Raw genomic sequence first — 25,302 nt, forward strand, 5'->3', positions numbered from 1 at the left:
TTCATGCCATTGCTAGTATAATTCTGTAATTTTTCCTTAAACAGTTTTTCGGCCAAATTTAAAAAGAGTAACATACCACAGAATGTCACATTAATCATGTTCCACTGATAACAAAAAGTAACATGCTCAGAGAGATAGTTTGTCCCGGTTGTCGCGTCAAAATCATGATCGTCTCCCAACCGACAGCTGTGCAGAAAAACTCTGTAAATTAAAGGAGTTCATTGTGAATTTAATGCGGCCTTTTATAATGAGGGTTTGATAGTCTCTTTGAGATACTTTACCAAAGTCTGTAAAGGTGAGCTTTTAGCTGAAATACTTGAAAAGTAAGTTTTCTTTATGGTTTGTACCAAAATTAAAGAATTAAAAATAATAATAATAAAATAAAAAAAGAAAGAAAAAACCGACGGTGGGTCTAACGAATTCGATATCGCCTGGAAAAGAATTGATGAATAAGGCTGAACAGATCTCTTGCTGAGAAGCCTTCAGCGCACCATAGATAATACCTTACCATATAAATAGTTTTTACCAACTACGAGAACTCTTAGAGGTGCCGAATATAGGGAAAAGTAGGTTTAAGATCCTCATTTTCAGCCAAAACCTCAGTCCTTCTCGGGGGGAATTCGAAATTATGAAAATTTATAGAACAAATGAGGCACTACGAGAGCCATCCCTGATTGGTCAAAAAACCTTTCGTGTTTATTGCACCGATGAACCCATAGAAACAAAGAAACACGCTCATTTTAATGTTTGATGAAAGAAATCGACGAATTTCTATCTGTTTACCGTTTTCTCTTATTTTCCCAACATCTCTCGAGGGTTATCACGCGGGTACGCTGAAAGATGGCGCGGTCAATTGCCTTAATGAGAGAGAGCGTAACGTATCCATTAAGAAAATTACACAATTTGAGCTGATAAATTATTTCTCTAAATAATTATACCATCGTTACGATTGAGCAGATTCTTGAAATTATGATCCCAAGATTCTAAAAGCGCCAGTTACACCAGTTGACACTTGTGCGAAAATATTGAGCATTTCCCAAATGGTGAAGTTTCCAATTGCAAAGAAGAAAGAGCTTTCAGCTAGTGCAGATTATCGCGCTTGTTGTGATCTATCCCTTTTATGGTAACCATTCAGTCGAGAGGCAAATTTGCATTTCGTTTCGCTGGTGTATTTGTGGCTCTTGTCAAAATTTTTGTAGGGAACTTATATTAAATACTCTTTACGACTAGATCTTTCGGTTTTTGAAGCTGCAGCAACTTAAGGTAACAAGTGAGGGATGGATCTCTACAATAGTGGTAAAATAAGCTTTCTATTCAATCGAATATTTTGTCCATTCATGATATATCAGGTACTTTGTAGAGTGATTTACGATCTTTGTCTGAGCTGGTAAAATATGTACCTCTTCATCAATTTCAAGTGTGAGTTTTAATAACGCGAAAATGCGACAACTTAAAGAACTCTTAGTAATGAGGGGGGAGCAAGGCGTGCCTTGTATCTTTGTTGTGAGTTGAGCCTGAAAACGTCCTTAACATGTTCTCAAAATGCATTGTTTGCAGTCATGTGGTATCAAGTCCCTTGTCACCTAGTTGTGCGGCTTGCTTTGATGCCGTAAACAAGATGTCTCACAAACCAACTATTTGAAACTCTTGCTGAATTTGGCTTTACAAAAAGCAAAATGAGCGAAAAAAGAAGTTCTTTACTGATTCTCAGCCTGCGTATGTTCTGAGCATTTTCTTAAAATTCTGGCTTATCTCAGCCTGATAATGATTGTTCTTATAAAAAAAAAAAAAAAAGATTCTTATGGGTAAAAAAGCTGTGTGTATGTATATATGTATTACCAAAATTTGGCAAATATCGTTATCATTACATTATACAGACAAAATTTGTAGCTTACCGAGAGGGAAAGACCTTGAAATCTGCGTGCAACTTGTCCTAACTGTTTTTGCAACGTAATACTCCTCTAGAGGTTGAAGCGTTCCGTTAAAACTCCTGCTTGCATGCATTTGCTGACTTTGCTTCGAATCTTCCTTATCACCTATCGTAATCAAGATAATGTGTCGCAGGTTCATAACCAATTGTCAAGGGCTCGAAACCAAACTATTTTGGACTATTGTGACGAAAACCTAACCGAAGCAAAAGCAATGACCAGTCATAAACAGGAAGTAATCTATCACCAACCAGTACTGTGAGCAGTGCTAATGTAGTGTCAAAGAACTAGAGCTTATGTTTCAACTCGTTTATCTTTCATAACATGCGTGATGTTGCGAAAAATAGAATTTGAAGGTACTTGATACCGTTCCCAAACATTGATCAAAGAAATGTTTGGAATCTCTGGAATCTTTTTAGGTACGAAATGATTTAGCCGAAAAGACAGCACTTTCATAACTTGACGGTCTTCCATTTCGTAACCTGTTCCCGTCCATGAAATGAATTAAATAATGAATAAAGGGAGAAGGCATAACTAGTTTAATATGGTCATATCTGTACTGTCTTTTTATTTCTTTATCTCATTTAATACATTAAGGTGCATTAGCGTTTATGAACTTTTGTAATTAGCAGACTGAAACCAGTAACTGCTTTTAAGTAATTTGCATTAAAGCGTGCTCATAATTAATATTAATGCTTCAGAGTTTCGAAACTTTTTGTGTTCTTCCGTTTCGTAAACTGTTGCCCTGCAAGAAATCAATTGAATAATTACTCTAAAGGCAGAGGTTATAATCAGTTTAATATGGCCATATCGGTATTGTCTCCTTATTTCTTTATCTAATTTTATAGTTTGAGGTTCTTTGCGTTTACGACCTTTTGTACTTAGGAGATTGAAACCAGTGACTGCTTTTAAGTAATATGCATTAAGGCGTACTCATAATTAATTTTAATGCTTCAGAGTTTCGAAACTTCTTGTTCCCGGAGATGTTTGTGCCTTTGTCAGCAGTTAACGTTGCGTTGCAGACAGATAGGGAAAATGCGAAACTGATATCTGACAAGCACGAACTGAAGCGTTAGTTGTCGAAGGGCCAAAAATTTTACAGTCAACGTCGAAGATCAAGATGGTTATAATCAACCATGTCTTCGAGCCAATATTAATCCTCACATTCTTTGAAATTGTATAACATCGTAGGAGCTGCAAACGCAATTGCGTGTGCTCATCGAATTCGCTTTCGATCCTTTTTATTAAAGATAGAAATTTCGGGAATTACAAGAGGACTATAAGAGGAAGGAAGTTATGCAACTTTAAAAACATTCTTCGAAGAGTCCGATACTTGGTTGTGAGAGATATTTAGGTGAGTTTATTTGATGGATAAGCTTTTCAACAGCGTAGAAAAATCTTTTTTTCTTCTTATTTCAGAGAGAACAATTTGCAATTTTTTTATTTAAAAAAATTGTGACCTAACAGCTTCCTGTCAGAGAAATATTTGGATGAAACTGATTTATTCCTACTGAAAACAGTGATTATATATCCGAATGTTAATAATTTACAGGAGAAACATGCCTCGCAACGTAAGCCATATCGCTTTTGAACAACGGATAACGGTTTTGAATAAGTCTTTATTTATTAGGTCTCTTGAAATCAGAATATTATAATTTGCTTCTCTAGCAAACCGCTCTGGCCACGGTAACGATGTTCACTAGTGTGATACAAGTCATCTTGATCTTGTGGTTTGCAACACCATCTGAGAGTGACGTTTGCAGCCAAAAAATCTGTCAGTGTACCAAGTTCGGTAGGACTCGGCTAATAGTAAAATGTCGAGTTCGTGGATACTTGTCAGCCGGAATCCCAAGCAATACAGTAGAGCTGTAAGTGAAAGAAAACTTCGCCATCCTTCATCCTACAGGGCCTATTATCGTCTCCTTTGTGTTCATATTTGTTACTATAGTTTGTAGACACATCTTAGACTTGCTAAGGAGTCTTGGTCAGAGCTATACGAAAAAAACCAAAAGCAAATATGAGTTCCGAACAAACAAGCAAAAAAGGAAAAACAAACACACGATTTAAAATTAATCATAAGAAAAGTCATAAGGCTGTGAAAACTCAAAATTTGAACGCTAGGTGTCAATTTAAACTAAAATACATTTAATTTAGATGGTCGCTTATTTAATCCTTTCGGACCTTACCTCCTCTAGAATTCAAATTTATGTTCATTACCAATTTTACTTACAGTTTAATTTTTACCCAGGGATCTTTCAAGTTGTTCGTTGAGCTCAATTACAGAAGACATCTTCAGGAACCTGACTGTTTTAAAGAAATTGTAAGTTGTAAATGAAACTGAGTTTAAAAAATCACTGTGAGTTCTTGAGAAATGTAAAAGAATATAGTTTCCGTTAATGAGAAACTCGTCTTGGATCGAAAAGATTTCTCTTATTCAGAAGAAAAATTTATCAAGGTTGTGAAAAAGTTTGAAAATTATCTTGAGATTTGTCCGGGCCACCTACGAACGCGAACAAATTAAAAAGTTAACTATCTGATTAAAAGTTATATCTGAGTACTCATGGATGGTTCAACAGCTGACTTACTATCTATGAGCTGGTAGATTTCGACCGTTTATCGGGATCATTAGGATACTAACATCGTCTTTCTAATGTTAAGTAAAACAGAAAAGGGCAAGTAATCTTATGTAAGGAGAACATTTGTCTTTTGGAAAATTTTATGCTCGATCTGTCGAGAATCATTTTTTTCCTTTCAATCTATAAATTTCTTTTTCCAGGGACTTATCAAAGAATTCACTGCGACACATTCCTCAAAACACTTTCCACAATATGGAGAAACTGGAAATAATGTAAGGGAATTCCCATCCCAACAATCTAATTAAACTGAACCAATTTGCAAAATGGTTAGAAAAAATCAAGTGAAAAGCATTTCCTTTTTTTTTTTTTTCATTTTCATCTTGTTAGGCTGGTGAAAATCACTATCCTTGAAGAATTTAGCACTATTTTTGATCATTTCAACTTTCATTAGCTTTGTTATGATAAACAACTATTCACCTGCACCTAAGTGGAAATGGCTAGAAGTGGATATTTACCGGGCCGTGAAGAGGCGAGGTAAATATCCATTGGTAGCCACCGACACTGGGGTGAATAGTAGTTTTAGCTATTACATAGTAAAACAGTGCGATAGTTAGCGCATTATTTTTTTTTCAATGCGTGAGCGGGCGGTATTCTATACAAATATCTGAGTACTCATTGATGGTTCAATAGCTGACTTACTATCTATGAGCTGGTAGATTTCGACCGTTTACCGTGATCCTTAGGATACTAACATCGTCCTTCTAATGTTAAGTAAAACAGAAAAGGGCAAATAATCTTATGTAAGTAGAACATTTGTCTTTTGGAAAATTTTATGCTCGATCTCTCAAGAATCTTTGTTTTTTCTTTTAGTCAATAACTTTCTTTTTCCAGGGACTTATCAAAGAATTCACTGCGACACATTCCTCAAAACACTTTCCACAATATGGAGAAACTGGAAATAATGTAAGGGAATTCCCCTCCCACCAATTTAATTAAATTGAAACAACTTGCAAAATGGTTAGAAAAAATCAAGCATTTCCTTTTTTTTTTTTTTTTTTTCATTGTCATCTTGTTAGGCTGATGAAAATCACTATCCTTGTAGAGTTTAGCACTATTTTTGATCATTTCAACTTTCATTAGCTTTGTTATGATAAACAACTATTCACCTGCACCTAGGTGGGAGAGGCTAGAAGTAGATATTTGCCGGGCCGTGAAGAAGAGGCGAGGTAAATATCCATCGGTAGCCACCGACACTGGGGTGAATAGTAGTTTTTGCTATCATATAGTAAAACAGTGCGATAGTTAGCGCATTATTTTTTTTTCAATGCGGGCGGTATTCTTTACAAATCCTGCAACCTGATTGGTTTTTGAGAGCGGGCAGTATTCTCCCATCTGGTCCCATCCGGCTCGCTCACATTGGGCGGTATTCTAACCGTTGCGTGTTCAGTCGCCTAGTAAATCCCTAGCTTAGCTGCAAATTTTCATAAACATAAATTCTTTTTCAGCTGGGAAGCATTTTTAAGCAAAGACTTCGGTCACGACCTAAACCCGATCAATAGCTTAAATGAGGCTGTGTGAATTATTTTAGTCCACCGTCTAACACTTATGAGTTGATTTTAGATATTGAATTTGTTTAGGAAAATCGGTGACAACTTATTATCAATTGCTGATGTAAAAGTCGTTCTCAAAGGATTAACGCGACTTCACAGACTGTAAGTGTCATGTTTTAAGTTGATTTAAAAATCACAAAAAATATATTTTCGAATGCTTAAAGCAAATAATCGTTGGAGATATTCGCTAGATACTCGTTCATCACAGTCCACATCAGTGGTTCATCACAGTTTATATGGAATTAAAATTTCGCAGCTCATATCAGCCTTTATGTAATCATCAGATAGTTGCAACTCATTTCAAACTGTTTACTTTCACAGACATCTTGATAGAAATCCACTTGGACCTTCTCTGCCATCAGATATTTTCACTGGTTTTGAAAATATGACATATCTGTAAGTTCAGTGATTCCACAAATCACCAACTTAGAAAAAGTATCATACTGAACGTTTGTTTTATTATGTAGTGACACTCTTAGTAAATCCTGGCGTTTCATCCTTGCATATTTGGTTTAATTCAGACGCCGAAGTCGATTGCTACCTCATGAAGCACTATACTCTGTTACGATTAGCTGTGGCACACTGTGATGTAGCAATTCTGCTGTTATATTTCTTGATCGTTCCCTTCCTTACTTCTGGATTTTCTGCTAGGTGGAATCGCCTGAACTGCCCCTTAAACTGTGTGTGTTTAAAAATAGGAAGCGCAGTCAATGAACTTTATTCCTTATCAATTTGAGCGGTTTTTGCTGCCGAGTAGGTGCTCCGTGGGACGTCGGAAGTCTGTACGAGTTGAGTGTCCGCACAAATAACAGCTGTCGAAAAGGAATATTCGTAGAAACGTTTCTTTCACATACAAAATGAGCAATATCGTTATATTGCTTTATTCATACATACGATAAATTACAACATAACCACATAAGTTATAAATAGGAATAACCGTTCTCACTGAAAACTCTATGCATTTCCCAGGTATTAGCTGCAGCCATCTCCGCGAAAACTAGCTTGGTTGTTAAGTTGTTAAGTTTAACAATTTAGGAACAGTTAGTTTTGGCCCGACAGAGAAGCATATTTAAAAATTATAAAGGAATATTCTGCTCTATCCGTCTAATTTTGGGTACTGCGATATATTTTTGATAGTGCATTCTTCAATTAGCCAATACCACCCTTTAAATATTTTATTAATAGCCATCATCAAACTTCTCTACAACGCTGTCTTTTTCATACAATTTTTGCAGTTCCATGATTGGTTGCAACTTGCAAAAAATCGAGAATGGATCTTTTCGAGCAATGCGACACCTACAAAAACTGTAAGTAGTTTTTCAACATTTTTTTTTTTCACTTTTTGTGACGTTTAAGCGTAACATCTGACATGTCTCGGAAAGTTTGGGTCTAAATAGCACAATTAAAAAATGAATACAAAACTTTAGCAATCGCTTGAAAATTAATGATAAATAGGCAAGGAATTCGACTTCGTGTACATTAGTTTGTAGCCAGGCTGCTCTCGCATATGAGCTGGTTTTGTAAACACAGAGATCATTATTTGCCCTTGGAATACTTAATTATTTTTGGAGGTAACTCCAGATTGCTTACACATATCACCAAAAGAAGGCTATGAAAATGAAGACTAAGCTGATCAAGAGTCAAATGAAGGAGTTTAACGTCGAATTTTGGAAAATTTGACGAAAGTTTCAATGCAATTCTTTGGATTTTCACAATTTGGTTTGATTTCAACATGGTGAAGAGTTCTGGTACTAGGTTTTGTAGTGCGAACACTTCATGATCACTTGTCATATCCTTGACTTCGGGCCATGACAGACAGCTTCATTTGCGGTGAAATCAACCTGGAATGAGCGGCATTGCATTACTGTTTTAAATTTGTCCGTTTTCAGTGATCTTTCCTCCAATAAACTGACTCATATACACAAGGGCACAGTGGAAGGACTCACGGATCAACTCAGTGTCTTGTAAGTACGTTGGCTGTGCATCAACGTTCTTTGCCTACCACCGGGTAATGCGAGTTTAAAAGGAATATCTTAACAGACCTCACTTATTTTGTGGACAGTGAAATCCTTCAGTGTACTGAGGATCCAAACCCTCGTCCTATCGTTGGATCCGTCTTGACAATGAGATTTATCAAATATTTAAAAGAAAATAAAGTTAACCCCCTCCCTCCCCCCTTCTTATGTAGATATTACAGTTGCTGCAGTTGGACTGAATAAGTTCAATTCTCTTTATTCTGGTTAATAGGTACCTTCAAGGAAATGAGATAGAGACAATAGGTGATGGCACTTTAAACCAATTTAAAAATCTCCAAAGATGGTGGGTATTTTTAAACATTCTTGCATAAAACAGGTAAAATGGCAAAGAATTCGATAAGGAGCAAAGTTAAAATGGTGCGAATAACTACTTTTCTAATGCAAGGTTAAGGAAATATTTTGTATCAAAAGAGAATATTGAAGAAATGTAAAATGGTTTGCGTGTTTACATAGCCTGATGTAAACACGCGGAAGGTTGGGAGAACGCGAGATAGGCGTCGGAAACCACGACACGAAGCGGAGTGGTTTCCAGCTTATCGAGTGTTCTCCCAACCTCCCAACCTCCCAACCATTTTACATTTCTTTTATAAAATAACTAATGAAAGTGGAACGAAAACCGTGTTCACATACGCTCATGTAAAATGGTTTTATGGCCAATCAGAGCGCGCGTACTATTTGAATTATTTTATAAAACAGTTTCTTTGTATTATCATTCCAATATATTAGGTCGATTCACCGACGTAACGCAACGGAACGCGCAACGCTTTCCTGCAGAACAGGGCAAAAATTCGGACAGACACGATCCACATGATCTTTGATTTCTCTTCCACTTTTAAGACATGATTTTTTTCAGCAAGGAACTTCAAACCCCACAATTTTTTTGTGTAAGGTCATCAAGAATAGTTAAACGGTTTCTTCTGTATTATTTTCTTCTTTCACACACGCCCCATGCGACCGTTCGATTCTCAGTTGAGACCTTACGAAAGTCGTAAAATTGCGTATTATTTGTTAAAACATCGGAAAAGGTGTATTATAGCCTGAAAAAAAAACCATCACTTGTTGCAATACGCCAATTTTATTTCAGATTACACTATGCGATTGTAACTTGCTAATATCCTTAATGGATTAAAATGAATTAAAAGATGTTTGACGTTAAACACGAATGGCAAAAATCAGTGATGAAGCTTATGCAAATAATCCTTGAAAAAGTATGCAGAAAATACACGAAGTATCTTGAAGTTGTTGCGTGACAAAGCCAAAGGGACATTGCAAGGTAGAAAACAAATGTTCAAGGCGAGTGTTTTTTGAATGAACGACGCCGAATTCACTAGAACATGAAGATCGCTCAGGATGACAGCGCGGCAAAACTCGGCTGCAGTGACAGATGTGACTTTACACTCAACGCATCGGAAAGGATATCAGAGCAAGCTCTTATTTTTTCATTCGAAGGGCGGCCGATGTAGTTTCTGAGGCTTGCTTTACTGTGATGACCGGAGATCGCCATGATGGACAAGCCGCGATGGACTTCAGCATGATCATATTCGCTCAGACACCGTCATGATTAGAATGAATTTTAACAGTTATGCCAGTTTGGTTATATTTTTCATCATTTCTGTTTTCTTCTGTTTTGTTTTTGAGCACTGAACTTTATATACTATATGAGTGTTATCTGTGTTTGATTTTAATTTCCGTACGGAAGCTTGCAATCTAAAACTCGGAATGTCGAATTTGTTTTCCTTTGAGGATTTTTGTATCTGCTCACGTTTTAATAACGTAAATTACGGCGCCTAGTATGTTTATAAACCTTTATTTGGTTCTTCTGTTGCTACTTGTTGGCTCGCTTGTTCCGAAATTTCACTTTCAACTATCGGAAAAAAGCTAAAAAGAAGTCCTGGAAAAGGTCGAACATAGTACAATTTGGCAGATGGCGTGACAGCTTTAGCTCAGCTTTATACTCTCATAGAGCACGCTCTTTCAACCACTGACAGCGCACGTTATATTCGAACTTTATTATAATAATTAATAGTAGTAATAATAGTAGCAATACTATAAGCTGAAAAATTTGGACTCGAGACCGTACGACTGACCGTACAAGGTGCTACTTTTAGCATGCGCGGTCAACTGTACCACGGGCACTATCTTAGCCATTACGTAATGGAAGGGCGAGGGAGAAGGTAATGCGCAGGTGTGATTGCGCGCTTAACTTGGATACCCCATTAGTGTGTGCCTGGAAACACCGGCAGATTACAATGAAGTGCACATATTCGAGTGTCGAGCTTCAGTGTAGCGTACCGTTGGCACACGGCTAGGCATTGCACGAGGGCTTCACGTGGGCAAGCGGCTGTGAAGCCGCGTAAGCAATTCATTTGCAACCCGCGTTTAGAGCGCGAAATCAAACTGGTGAGGTTGAAGTTGAATAGCAATTCACAGTATTTTGCAATTTCTAATCAACTCGCAAAGCAACAATACCGGCAGAACTAAAGCGTTGTCAACGGAAGGAAATTGTTATGATTCAAGTTTGTGGAGAGAGGGTTTTGAGTGGAAATAGAATGAAAAGAAAGAGACTGAGCGACCAAAAGAAACAAGAAGTAAAAGACGTAAAGCGAGTCGAGAAAAACGCGCAAGAAAGTTAGAGAGGACACTAGAATAGGCAGGATACGGTGAAAGGAAAGCGAAAGAGAACAAGAAAAGACACAAGTAAAAAGGCAAATATCTAGCGAAGAGCAACGCGAGAAGGAAATACAAAGACGCTCCTGTAAACAGACTAAGAAGAGGTCATCAACAAAGAAAAGCGAACTACAAACGATCCGAGAGATACGAGGAGGTAAGTCGTGTCTTATCTGGGTTTTCTCTAACGCTAAGGCCTAGAAAAATTCAAACCCTTTTTATCAATCGTCGTTTGATACTAGCTTCAGTTTATAATCAAAATCACGTTTCGGTAAAACAATGACTTTGGCCTTCAATAACATTTCAGTGTTCGTATTCTTCAAGGCATTTCTTGGCCTGTCGTTTGCAATGTTTTATACAGCCGTGGTGTTGATGGAAAAGAAGTTATCTTACAGATTTCGTTTTGCCTAGAAAGCTTTCAAATGATAGCGAACGGCGAGCGCAGGTTTCTACCTGTTCCTCTCTTCGGTCAACTATCCCAGGATCTACTCTGATCAGCAAAAGATATCGATGATTTTACAGTTTGCCCCACTCTTAGATCAAATCTCGGTACCGGTGTTGGGTGGATTCGTGGTTCCAGTAGTAGATGTAGAGTGCCTAAATGGTAAAGGTAGGGCTAAGTCGATTCCAAAAGCCTATCGGGGAGTTGGCAAGCAGTGTACCACAGATAGTACGCAAGACGTCTGGAAAATTTATATAACCTGGCTACTCACCACATTGTGCAAAATTACGCGTCCCGTCAGACTTAGGCCTCGATTGGGAATTGGTCAATAGGCTACCAAAAATCCAGACAGGGGCGGAGTTTTCTACACTGATGTCTGAGCACTTTGTAGGCTTCCCGCCGTCTGGCGGGACGTATAATTAAGCACACAGTGGTAAAGGGCCCTTCCTCAGTAGCTACAAGACGCTGACAAAACTTTTTTCTCTTCACCGAAAATCACATCAAAATTCGTCCTTGCTAAATTTCAAGCGTGCTGCACGTATCAGCACCCCTCGGGAAACCCCTATACATAAGAGGGCGAGGATGCGCGCCGGGCTTTTAGAAAACGACCCCTATAAAGTTATAAAAGGTACCTGAGTCTTATCCGTGTGGGAGTGGCAACAACTGATACCTACCCCGCGTTTACATGCAAGATAATTTAGCTTGTAAAAACAAGTATTTACATCCTTTTTCTATGCTTCCCTCGCTCCTAACGAGGATCCATACAGATATGAGTATCGTACCGCGTGTACTTTTTACAGGTACAAAAGGTCGTCCAGAATAAGTGTTTCATTCTGGAATTAAAACCTCAATAAACTCATTCAGAAATGACTAGTTTCGAATAATTTTACTCTGGTATCATGTAGCAACCGGGATGAACTCGTTGTTAAACAAAACTCATTCCGATATCATGTAAAGGCCCCTAAGAGTTTTTATTCCCATTGCATCACGCTTTGCTCTCCTGCCAGAACACTATAAATTTCAATAGCGTTGAAGCAATAGCCCGCTTTGAACTGCTACGCTGCTTCTGAAACAACGATTAGTGACCACAAAAGTAACATATTGTAATATTGTCAATTCAACATAAACAAAAATCTTCATACAGGGTAAATATCATTTGTGTTGGTATCAATTAATGCGTGACCAGCTTCTGATATGAATGGGATAGGGGAAAACATAACGTAAAACCTGGGCTTCCGGCAAAAAGTAATACCCAAGCGTAATATAATAACCGAAATAGTTTACTGGTCTTATAAAATCAGAAATAAACAAGGTAAGAGTTTTTACAAATTGTAGTGATTTATGCCTCGATATGCCAGTGGCGACAAGTAGGAACACTATGTGTATTTCATAGTCGCAAGCAAGTAAATTTTGCCGGACTTTGAGTTCGTCTCACGATAGAACAACACAAATACACAAGGAAATTTTTACGGTAACTTTATAACCATCCTTTTGCCTTTTAAAAGCTAGAAGCTCAGTAGATTCTGTCATATCGGTCATTGTTAAAACTGTCTTTATTTTGATGCTACTTTTCGACATAGAAAAAGTATGTCGGTCAAAAATATTCACCAAAAAATAAATATTTCTTTTCCAGCTTCAATAATGTCAGGGAATTATGATAAAACAAAGGATTATGCCGTCAGAAATACCAGAGGTCAAGTAAATTCGTTACATGAGGTCACACAACTCGGGTAATATTCAGGATGAAAATTTGCATATTTTAGCGGTCGAACGAAAAATTTCATTTCTTAAAAACTAAAATATATTTCCACAAAAAAACTACACCAAAATTATTAGGACATGTTGGGCTACAATGCATGAAAGTAAGAGAGAAAACGAGTTTGGGCGACTTGCCGCTGTTTGTCTGATACATGTTGACATTAGCTCTTAAATTTTGTTTTAATTCAAGTGTGAGAAGATAAAACAGGAGTGTTGCAGAGTTCTCTTTACATGTCATATGCTCCTCCTGAATCTTCAATTTTATTGCCCTGGTCTTTTTCACAAAGCCTCTTTTAGATCTCTGTGTGCCAGCCAATGATTAAAATCTCAGTGAATAGAAATGCCATCTTTTAGCAGTCTTTTTAAATTTCATCTTTAAGTTTTTTGCATTTACTATTTTACAATTCTCAAATGGCATTCTCTTTTCATCCATGTAAAGCGATATTACACATTTCTTAAACTAAAATCTGAATCATGAAGTCAACTTAATTTCAATGAGTTTGAAACTTCATTGTACTTAAGAACACTTTACTAGAGTATGTTACATTTATTTGCTGTCTTTCTGGTACATGTGATTACATAACCCTTTAACTTTCAAGATTTCATTAGTAATTCTCTTTACTGTCTGTCATACAATTTATGTGATGATAGGTTGGAGAATTTGGAATTGGATCAACCAATTATCCCCTAATTGATATTTTTCTTTATTATCATCACTTGTCTGCTTGATATTGTACTGATAGTGTAAGGAGGAATTCTGTGTAGGTCACTAGTGAGACTCAAACAGTTAAAATGGGGGCTTTCATTACATTGTAATGATTAAATTTTCTCATGCTTTCAAAGGTAACAAAAAAAACGTGATGAGAATCTGATGTTATGAAACAATGGAGAAATATGTTGCTGGTAGCTTATGTCTTTAACGTGTAAATGTTCATGGAAAATGCTTTTCTTCCAAAGTGAGGATACAGAAGTTTTCAAAGCTGATAGAAATAAGCTGTTTGCAAGTAATGAAAAGCAAACTGACAATCATTTAACCTCGATGCTTGACATGCTTCACTGAAACATGTCAGTTGTGCGTACCTACCATTGTAGAGATGCCTTTCATGAAAAATATTTTTTGGTGTTGCTGTTGTTGGTAAAGGCACTGAACTTCAATTTCTATGTACACAAGGCACCCCCCCAAGGTGGAAGAGTAGAAGACCATAGACTGTTTACCAGGCAGTTTCACTAACCACAATTATATATTCAAGCAATACTCTACACATATAACAGGTAATTTAGTGTTAACAACTGGGTTGAAAACGTAAATTAGCCACCGTAAAGGGTAAAAAAGCTGACGTTTCGAGCGTTAGCCCTTCGTCAATCGCTCTGACAAAGGGCTAACGCTCGAAACGTCAGCTTTTTTACCCTTTACGGTGGCTAATTTACGTTTTCAACCCAGTTGTTAACACTAAATTACCTGCTATACTCTCCCACCGACGCAGCACCACAGTTTCTTTAGAAACTTACCCCTTTCTACACATATAAAACTGATTACATGATGTCTGAACCCTTTATACCCTAACATCAGTATGCATATTCTCCATACTGTTCTCTATACACTCCCTGGTGTGCTGGCAAGGAGAATTTGTTTAACAATCAAGAGGTTCTTTGGTTGATTATCATTTCCTTTATTCTCATGACCTTAATGCTTGATTTAGGGATGATATTGGCGAAGTAGAAATTAGATACTAGTCACTCTCAGGAATTAGAGTGTTAATAACTGTACACATTTTATATGCTCCTTGCATTTGTTGGCAACAATAGTTAAGATTGTTAGGAAAGCAAACAGATGAATAGAAGACAGTGAAAAGAGGGAAACTGTAAACTTTACCCTATGGTTGAAACTTGAATTGTGCTAACTAATTTCCTCAATTACCTTTCATGTTTTTGATCATATAAAATTTAATCAGTTTTAGGGTTTGCTTACAATGTGTCAAATCACTAGCGTGGACTTGATTCTTCTCAGATATCAGCTGGTAAAAGATAGATACTAAAGATAGATGACCATAAGAAAAAAGTACACATGATTGATTTGTGATATTTAGAATGACAGAACCAGGAAAAACACATTGAGCTTTTTCCTATTCACTAGTAAGTTTATTAGATTTTATCAATATCATGCTTCATTATGGTTTGTTTACGTGGAAAGGTAATTGTTATTGTAGCTTCACAGATGTTTTCATTGTTGCTACAACTAACATTCATAACAAAGTTTCATTTAACATAGAATGTTTCAAGAACTCTCTTGGTTTCTCTCCAATACTATTTAGTATTTTTGGAGCACTATAAACCCTTCACACCCTGACATCAATATGAGTATTCTCCATACCGTTCTCAATACATTTCCTCATGTGCTGGCAGGGAGAATTTATTTAACAATCAAGAGGCTCTTCAGTTCATTATTATTGCCTTTATTCTTGTAACCTTAATGTTTGATTCAGGGGTGATATTGAAGGGGGAAATTAGATGCTAGTCACTATCAGGGATTAAAGGGTTAAAGGAAGCAGGTTATCAAAAAAATTATAACTTTGGTTCAAGCAAGTATTTGATTATGTGAGTAACATTTGATGTTTTCGTATGTAACAGGATCATGTTGAAGATGGCCTCAAAAGGAGTGAACTTGACTGTAACAATCAGGTCACTACTATAGAAACTTGAGCACTTGGTAAATACTAAGTAGGAACCATCCACATGACCTGTACAATCATAAGCTATGAGAAAACTTTAAAAAAATGCATTTGTGTCAGTAGAACTATTGTAAGTGCAGTACCACCTAGTGACAAAAATTAATGATTTCATGTAAGTATAAATGTTTGGGAGAAGTTCTGGTGGTAACTGACCCATTTTTGTTAAAATACATAGGATTTGATGATTGTAATGTATATCTATTAGCTTTTAAACTTTCAACTTTGTATTAATTGTAACTGTTAACCATATTTATTTATTTCTACCTCAAGCCCTCAAAAGTTGAAGCAGGTTAGTCAATTACCTGACTTTCTTTGTTTGGAATTGTGTGATTATATAATTTTGCTGTGTAAGTGCTACATTGTAACATGTAATATTATTATTTAAATTGCATCAAACACCCTTGCTCAAGCTTTCATTAATGCACATGGTGTTTCTCACCAATACTCGTACCCAAACTAAACATTGATATAAGGAATTGGTCACAAGGTATGTGAGTTTTAAAGGGTGGGAAACTGGAAAAGCAATGATCCCCCTTTAATTAGGACTGAAATTAAAGTGGGCTCTGCTATTTTAATTCATGCTTTTATTTTAACCTGCATGAAAGTTAAACTAATTGGCATTCGCATAATGCACAAAGGAAGAATGTAAATTATGACTTAGCTTAATAGGTTATAAAATTAAAATAAGAAAGTTGTGCAGACCATATCTTGCCTTTTATCCCTCTGGATATTTACTCAAATAGCATAGTCATAGCTTGTGGAAAGATGACAACCTCAGTATTTCTTTAAACGAAGAAAGGAAAGCCTGCACGCCCTCTTACCACAGATGGTTCTTTTGTACATCATCAGTATATACCTAGTGTTATTTGTACATGAAGTTGATTGTTCTAGGTAGGCTAACCTAATAAATTAGTTGTGAAAATTTCTTTGTTTGACTCAATTTTCCCTGACAAATCTATACTGAAGAAATAGAAACTTGAAATTTATTTCTCTTCCTTTTGAGGTGTGCATGAAAATTTTGAAGTCATGGCAGGCTTGAACTACAGGTTTATAAGAAATCTGCATGTGTGTGTGTGTTTTCAACATACAAAACCGGTAAAAAGGTTTCTTAACTTTTTTTCACTAGTACACATTTCTTTTTCTAAGAATCTTGTTATTTAGCCTTTGCTGATTTCTAATTTTTCCAACAAAGTTTACATTCTTTTGAATATTCTTAGATCTCCTAGTATCAGTTAATATCCATGTAATTAAAAGAATTACATCAAATCTTGCAGATGTTTGGTACATTTTTCCACTGATCATACTGACATTTCATCACGCGTAGGGATTGGTATTGGCTATAAAAGTATAGTTAAATTAAATATTTGTGTACAGCTTATGCATCACATATTTGTAATAAAACATTGTATCCTTCTTAAAACTAGTTTATCAGAATAAGAATGAGTTACCAGACACAAGTATGGCTTTCACGATGATGGTTTCAAGGTTTGAAAAAAGTCACTGCCTACTAAAATCCTCAGTTTCTTTACCTTGACAGCCCAACCTCATCAAAACATTGGCATCACGAGCAATTGGTAAATTAACAATACAGACAAGAGAGCCTATCTCCACATACAGCCTCCTCAATCCTGTTTGCTTACTATTGACATGACATTTCAAACATGGTGTATGTTTCCCTGACTAATTATTTTGCAATAGTGTTTACAAATTGTAGAAATGGTTGGGTTGAAATATAACACAACTACTTGCCAATAGGTAGTCAAATGAAAACTTTTTACATATCAGTAAAATATATCGTTGTAATTCATGTTAACATGTTGCAATAACTCTACCTTCCAGTGTATTCGACTATTTGCAAATATGAGAAAATACCATCTAACCCATTTAATAATAGCCAATAACAACATCAACTCAACTTTAAAACGAAAGAGAAAACTTGATTGATGTTTGGAATTGATTGCTGTGATGTAAAAATGGAATCCAGGTATTATCTCTAGTTTTCCACAAATGTTTTCATGATCGAATCCTAAGTCTCTCTTCGACATCAAGTTTTAATCATGACATTTTAGCTCTAGCTTGTCTTCTTTTAAAGCAAACCTTTGCAGCGCAAGAAACATGTTAGACGAATTTCGTTAGCTGGAGTTGCTGAGATTATGGCCAGTTGGCTTAAGGAAACCTACATTATAAGAAGTTACAACAGAGGTTACCGAATCAAATAACAGAAAGAATCGCAAAAAGACGCCGCGTATTTCCAGCCAGAGGAAAACAAGAAATAATAAAAGCCAGAACAGGAAAAGTTTTAAGAAATTACAGGTTCAAACCTAAGTTGAAAATGACTCTTCGTTTTAATTTTTACGCGAAACAGAGGCGGTTGAATCGTTAGGGAAAAAAGAGGGGGCAAGCAGTCATACCTGGCAAAGTCAAGAGAAGCCCATTCAATTCTGGCGTCTTGATTTACCAATACACTGGTATCACGTGATGTCCAAACTCGAAGTAGTTTACAGCCGTTTCTTTAAATTTTAGCTCATTTTCCTAAACCAAAATTATCATTCGTGCTCAAAAGTATGTAACTTCAACTGATGCTGACATCGCACACTTCCTCTGAAGAAGAAAAGATTCCCTATCTTCGAAAATTTGCTCAAAACATCAGAAACTACAACGAAGTCCTTAGCTGCTTGAAGATACCGCTGACTAGCATGCGTTTTATCGCAAGTTCTGAGAACGTCGTCCTTAAGTTCCAGACCTCGCCAATTCTTTCCTTCCCTCCCCATCCCCCGGACTAGTCTCTTAATCCCCTTGAAGAAATTCTTCTATAGTCAGTGCTGAAGAGCATCACAGTTTTTATTGTAACGAGGGGCTAGAAAATAAGCTAACGAGGGCTCCGCTTTTAGGCTTGGCTAAATCTATATATTAATACGTATTTCTCCGTTTGCCGGGACCTTGCAGCTGTTTGGACAATAATAAGCTGACATCTGTACCAGATTTGACAGGTCCTAAGACTTTAAGTTCCTTGTAAGTAACTACAAGAGATTAAAATCTCTTGGTAACTTTTATCTTTTGATATAGCAGTCATTTTATTGTCACGCATGGGAAGTAATCTTATCTCAGAATGTGGATAATATCTTTCACGTGTGAGCTATAAAATAATATTAAATGTACAGAGACAGTTGTTAAGAAATAAAAGAAATATTTATCATTACGGGGGACTGTCAAATTTAATTGTTCTTAACTCTTTTTTTTTTTTTTTTTCACAGACACTTACAAGAGAATCAGATCACAGATTTATCAAGCATTGCCACTTCTGGAATTGGACACGTTTATGAACTGTGAGCGTTTAGTCCCTATTGAATTTAATGTTTCATTTTTTGTTTGTTTGGTTGGCTGGTTTTTTTTTAGGTGGGTGGAGGGGGGTATTTACCGAGAAACCGGTTTCCCTTTTCTTTGGATGCCTTTATTCAAGTGTGCACCAGCTCTTCTAACGTTTGAAAATGCTGTTTTAATCTTGTAGATTGTTGTCTAACAATAGCATCGATCACCTTCCACCGAACATATTTCACAATACTCTCGTAATAGGGAACCTGTGAGTAACCAAAACTACAAACAAAGCGGAGTGTTCATTGTGTGGCTGTCTTTTGATAGTATTATATATAAAAGACATCACTCTTACTGTGTATCCATATTTTCCATATCGTGATTTCCTCCGTTACAAAGGAAAGACGTGAAAATGCAACTGTCTCTTCAATTTTCGCTAAGATCTACTTCTTTTAAAAGACTTAGAAAATAAGGAGAAATTTCCAGATAACTTTAACTGAGGATGAATCTACCTGTAGCACCTTTTTTGATCCGACCGTTGTTATGTTTCCCCTTGAGAGAGTTCATAATCGATTTTTTTTTCTTTTTCGCTTATGTTTTATTTTCCATAACTTTATTTTTCTCATTTCTCCATAGTGATTTGTCATTCAATAATTTGAAGTCATTACCAGATGAAATATTTAATGGGCTCGATCAATTAAACATTCTGTAAGTGGATCGGGAAAACCATGTACCAAATGAACTTTACATTAATTTATACATGATCGGGTCGAGATTGCCTCCTCCTCTTAAAACGTTGTTTAACAACTGATGGTTATGTAACTCGGTGCGGACCGAATTTCATATCCTTCTGATCTTATGATGCAGTCCTTGTTATCTGCAACCAAAAGGTTTGAAATCATTTGAATTCTTTTCTTTCAAAGGTCGACCACCAGTGATATCATATCATTTTAGCTAAGCAAGCCATTGTTACCAATTTTTAACTTTCATGGGATGCTAGTTACCTTAAAATGAAAACTTTGAAGTAGGACATCATAAAGAGTTTTCCTGGAGGTTTATTTCCATTAGTTCAAACCATGACCCGATCCTACCTTATGTTCATTATCTAAGAAGAATAATTACTCAGAAAATGACATCATTTTCTGAATTTAGGTCTTTCAATGTTTTTGACCGAGAGCAATTTAATATATGAAGCAGTACTTTCAGTGTGTTTACTTTCAGCACAGAAAAGCACAGAATTGAATTATTTTCGTCCGCAAAGATGTTAGTGACCGATCTAGCAGCTTATGTTTACATAAGATAATTTAATTTACTCAATCAACCAAAACTTGATTTGTTCTCACGGTTCTCGTTTTACTTCAGATCGTAAATAATCGAAGCGACTCAAACTGCTGGGTTTGTGTGTGATCTTCCCATTTTGCGCTGCAGTACGTAAAAAAACTTCAAAAGGCTCTTCCCTTTAACAAGACAGTGCATGCTACTAGAGGGAAATATACTCATGCTATGCAATCAATTTTTGTTTGTTTTTTTGTTTTTGTTTTTGTTTTTGTCTTTGTTTTTGTTTTTGTTTTTGTCTTTGTCTTTGTCTTTATTTTTGTTTTTGTTTTTTGTTTTGTTTTTGTTTTTGTTTTGCTTTGTTTTGTTTTGTTTTTGTTTTTGTTTTTGTTTTGTTTTGCTTTGCTTTGCTTTGCTTTGCTTTGTCTTGTCTTGTCTTGTCTTGTCTTGTCTTGTCTTGTCTTGTCTTGTCTTGTCTTGTCTTGTCTTGTCTTGTCTTGTCTTGTCTTGTCTTGTCTTGTCTTGTCTTGTCTTGTCTTGTCTTGTCTTGTCTTGTCTTGTCTTGTCTTGTCTTGTCTTGTCTTGTCTTGTCTTGTCTTGTCTTGTCTTGTCTTGTCTTGTCTTGTCTTGTCTTGTCTTGTCTTGTCTTGTCTTGTCTTGTCTTGTCTTGTTTTGTTTTGTTTTGTTTTGTTTTGGATCGGTGGGTTGAAATTGAATTTCTAATCCCATTAACTGCCCTGCGACCGGGCATGGTCTTAAATAGACTAAATGCCCGGCAGACAGAAATTTCAGAGATTTTCTACTAAAAGGTTCTATCAAACTTTTAACGAATATAAGATGTTTGTTTTTAAAAATGTCAAGCGATTCTAAAAATTAATTTGGTTTTCAGTGGACACACTCTCCGTGCTTGATTGTCGACACTTTCAAATTGCATACCTCTGATCAGACTGCCGGGCACCGAAAGGTTCCTGGAAACCTCCTAAGAGTATAAGCTTTTTGTTAGAAAAGGTCAAGCGGTTCCAAAAATTAATTTGTTTTTCAATGGACAAATCTCCCCATATCCCATAACTCTCTCACAATACATTTTCTAAGTTGTGTGACTCACACACATATTGATTTTCCCCTGTTTTTAGGGTGCTAACCTTCAACAACATCACTCACATTAACAGACGCACATTCAGTGGACTTTCCAGCTTGACCACACTGTAAGTGTCCTCTATGTAAAGGGGGTAAGTTTCTGAAGAAACTGTAGTGCTGCGTCGGTGGGAGAGTAGAGCAGGTAATTCAGTGTTAACAACTGAGTTAAAAGCGTAAATTGGCCACCGCAAAGGGTAAAAATTTTCAAAATCAGGATGCCAATTCTAAACTTTTTAAACATTTGCACCAAATTAAGGCCCAAAAACTCGACCAACTTATCGGCCCTCAAATCAAAATTCAGGATGCCAATTCAAAACATTTGCACGAAATTAAAAACTCGACCAACTTATCCGCCATCAAATTACTAGCGACTCATCGCTGAAAACCTCAAAACTGTAGTTACAATTCCTGAAAATTTACTACTTTCCGACTCAGAAAAATCAGTTCTCAGTAAGGGCTCAAATTTTGTTCCCATTTCCAAAAAAATCGACGAATCTTAAGTTAAGCAAGACGTTGAAAAATACCTTCCCCACGTTCAATTGAAAGCCTTTTTTCATGACAAAGAGGATGATTCTAACATCTCGAAAAAACATACTTTCGTGACACTTCAGATTCCAAAGTCTAAATGGACTCCCCCAGAGGGCCAGTTCGCATCTTTAGATATTTTCATCAAAAAAAGTCGTCACGATATCAACAAACTTAAATTCAATCGTAACACCAAATTGTCCAATCTTTCTTCGGAAGAGTGGTCGGCACTAAAAAGTCTAATAAAACGCAAGGATATAGTCATTAAAACAGCCGACAAAGGCGGCGCAGTTGTTGTTTGACGGGCTGACCTCTACCAAAAAGAAGCTTTGCGGCAACTTTATGACACCTCCTTTTATGCTTAAGTCGACAAAGATCGCACTGATTAACCAAAACATCGTCAAGAATACGATTCACGATCTTTAGCTAAACAATAATTGCCTGCCATTTCCAAAAATCTCGCCTTCACTACTCCCAGAACTTCGCGTATTTACTTTTTACCTAAAATCCACAAATCTAACAACCCAGGTCGACCTATCTTTTCTGCCTGCAGTTGTCCCACCGAACTTATTTCCAGCTATTTAGACAAAATTATGGCTACTATCGTCAAAACTTTACCATTTCACATTAAGGACAGCCGACACGCGCACTTGAAATTTTTCGTGACTTTAGTTTCCTGGGCCAAAACAAAGTTATTTTCACTATGTATATAACATCTCTTTATACTGTCATTCCCAATGACGAAAGTCTCCCGGCCCTCCAACGTTTTTTCGATCACCGCACTGTTAAGGAACCTAGCTCTGAAACACTACTCCGTTTGGCCGAACTAGTACTCACATCTAATCGCTTTTCATTCGGTGGCAACTACTACAAACAAACTAATGGCGTGGTCATGGGTACTCAAATGGGACCCAGCTACGCCAATCTTTTCGTAGGTTTTATCAAACGTCGATTTTTTAGTCAATACCACATCCATCACACGTCAAGAACTCCATACCTTTATCACAATTTCTCAGACTTCGTCGTTTATGTAGCGACTCTGATTTTTCCGAAAAACCAGAGGCAATGTGCCAGTCTTTCGATAAACGTGGCTATTCTGTTTCTGTCGTTCAAGCGGGGCACCACCGGGCCCAACAAATTGAGCGACAGTCAGCACTACAAACGGCTGAGAAGGAACACACTGACCGCATTCCATTCACTCTTACATTTCACCCTCACAACCTCCCGGTTACATCTATCATTCTTAAAAACTTTAAATTACTCCAAAATGACTCAGAGACTGGCACTATCTTTCCGCAACTCCTACTTATTTCATTCAAACGTGACCAAAACATAGGCAAATTTTTGGTCAGAAGTTCATTTCAAACCAATGACCAATCTGGAACTTTTAAATGCGCTCGCTCACGATGCAAAACTTGTCCCTTCATTCATAACGTAGAGAAAATATCGGAACCTAAGAGATCCATTAAGATCACTGATCACTTTATTTGTACCTCCGCCAATGTGATTTACTGCATAACTTGCACTTATTGCGATAAGTTATATATTGGCGAAACAGGAAGACGACTAGGTGACCGATTCCGAGAACACCTTCGCGACGTGGAAAGAAATGACAAGGACGCATCCAAACCAGTCGCTAGACACTTTAATCTCCCTAATCATTCAAAACAGCATATGACATTTTGCGGCCTTTCCTAACATCTAGGCAGTTCGGAAAGCCGCAAAACACTAGAACAAAAATTTATGTTGCAAATTGGCACCCTTAATCCCCACGGAATCAACGAGCGTTTTTCATTCAACTAATTTATTCCTGTTTTCTCGTCGCCATATTTCCACCAATAGCGTAGCTCCACTTTCTGCATATAAACCCACACACCAGCCACAATTCCTCTAATCGCTCTGATGAAGGGTTAACGCTTGAAACCTCAGCTTTTTTACCCTTTACGGTGGCCAATTTACGTTTTCAACTCAGTTGTTAACACTAAATTACCTGCTGTCCTCTGTATCAGTCAGGGCTTTGAATAACCTTCAAGTTTTCCACTAGCATTGTAGTAGGTATAGTAGGTGTATAGTGGCGTAGTAGATCATGTGCTCGGAGAGGAGGGGTTCAGGGGGCATTGTCCTTCGGAGAAAAATTGAAATCCAGAGCACAAAAATGTAATTTCCATCATTCTGGGCATTAAAAATAGTACTTTTTGTCATAATTTCCATTGAAAACTTTGTAATTTAAAAGCTATTCCTGACCAATCAGAATGCTTCGTTGTGGAGCGTTCGTGTTTAAAAGAAGCAAATTCGAAAATCAATGCCTTGCAGGGAGGCTCCCATTTCAAGACCACCCCTTCCTCTTCCCCCTGCCAGCTCGTTACTCACTCGTTTGAAAGCTTACGCGAAACCCAAACACAAGAGCCTGCCTACAAGCTAAACAGCGGTAAGAGGTCTGATGGGCAGCGATAGATCACCAGTTACTTGCTTTTACTAAAAGCCTTTCAGTGCGTCCACTGTAGTGTAGGAAACAAAAGAGTCGCTGTGCTGCATGTAAAAGGGTTTTTAGTCATTAATATAAATGATAAAAAAACCTCTCAACCTCTGATAAGTTCGCAACTTAAAAAGCTTTACATTGAATTCAAACATTGTTTCATAGATTCAGGCACATCAAAATGTTTCATATATCCTCTTCATCAAGATTTCGGAAAGGCAGTGTTGCCATTGCCTCGTAAAAACCATGGGTTATATTAATTTCACAAAAAATGTATTGAACAAGATCCACATTTCCAGTGTCCACTGGCAATCTACTAGCGTAAATGTAGTCGTGCATTATAAATGTTGAATCATTTTGCTAATCAATAATTTTTTTCAATTTTAATTCATTTACCCATGTAACTATGATAGATGGCACATTTGTAACGTCATGTCCCTTTTCGTCTGCCATATAAGTCAGAAGTTTGCTATTCTTTCTATTTTACAGATTGCTGATCAAAAACAACCTTACATTTATTGCCAAAGACGTTTTTGATGAGACTCCCAGCCTGAAATCATTGTAAGAATAAACTTTGGTTCTGAGATTTCCGGTAATGCTGTATCATGTGCACAATCAAGAGAGGATAAAGTGTTATCCGCTATTCTCTCTTAGTGTTCTAGATAAGCCTACTACCATATCTATTCTGTTAACACAATGATAATTTTTAAAAAAATACGTAATTGCTCGTATTTAGAAATCACTTGGGGTTGTTCCCACGTCCTGTTTTTTTTTTAAATATATTGTAAAATATGATACGTGTTTCTGTTTTTAAAGTAAATAACAGAGTAT

At 36.8% G+C, this 25,302-nt stretch overlaps 1 protein-coding gene across 3 annotated transcripts in view; it reads left to right on the forward strand.

The window, feature by feature from the left end:
• LOC131794982 (uncharacterized) overlaps positions 1-25,302 on the forward strand; it is a 36,042-nt gene that overhangs the window by 5,185 nt on the left and 5,555 nt on the right. The window contains exons 1-16 of one of the 3 annotated variants that reach the window (XM_066165000.1): positions 3,182-3,282; positions 3,597-3,796; positions 4,177-4,248; positions 4,705-4,776; positions 5,396-5,467; positions 6,142-6,216; positions 6,436-6,510; positions 7,350-7,421; positions 8,004-8,078; positions 8,362-8,433; positions 18,693-18,758; positions 19,001-19,072; positions 19,255-19,326; positions 19,695-19,766; positions 21,467-21,538; positions 24,961-25,032. In XM_066165000.1, the coding sequence (XP_066021097.1) occupies positions 3,621-3,796; positions 4,177-4,248; positions 4,705-4,776; positions 5,396-5,467; positions 6,142-6,216; positions 6,436-6,510; positions 7,350-7,421; positions 8,004-8,078; positions 8,362-8,433; positions 18,693-18,758; positions 19,001-19,072; positions 19,255-19,326; positions 19,695-19,766; positions 21,467-21,538; positions 24,961-25,032 (1,187 nt within the window). In that variant the 5' untranslated portion in view covers positions 3,182-3,282; positions 3,597-3,620. Of the gene's footprint in view, positions 1-3,181; positions 3,283-3,596; positions 3,797-4,176; positions 4,249-4,704; positions 4,777-5,395; positions 5,468-6,141; positions 6,217-6,435; positions 6,511-7,349; positions 7,422-8,003; positions 8,079-8,361; positions 8,434-18,692; positions 18,759-19,000; positions 19,073-19,254; positions 19,327-19,694; positions 19,767-21,466; positions 21,539-24,960; positions 25,033-25,302 lie in introns of those variants that run through there. The other 2 variants (XM_066165002.1, XM_066165001.1) reach the window with 2 other exon arrangements.

The sequence above is a fragment of the Pocillopora verrucosa genome, chromosome 4 (genome assembly GCF_036669915.1).
Source record: "Pocillopora verrucosa isolate sample1 chromosome 4, ASM3666991v2, whole genome shotgun sequence".
Classification (NCBI taxonomy): Eukaryota; Metazoa; Cnidaria; class Anthozoa; order Scleractinia; family Pocilloporidae; genus Pocillopora; species Pocillopora verrucosa.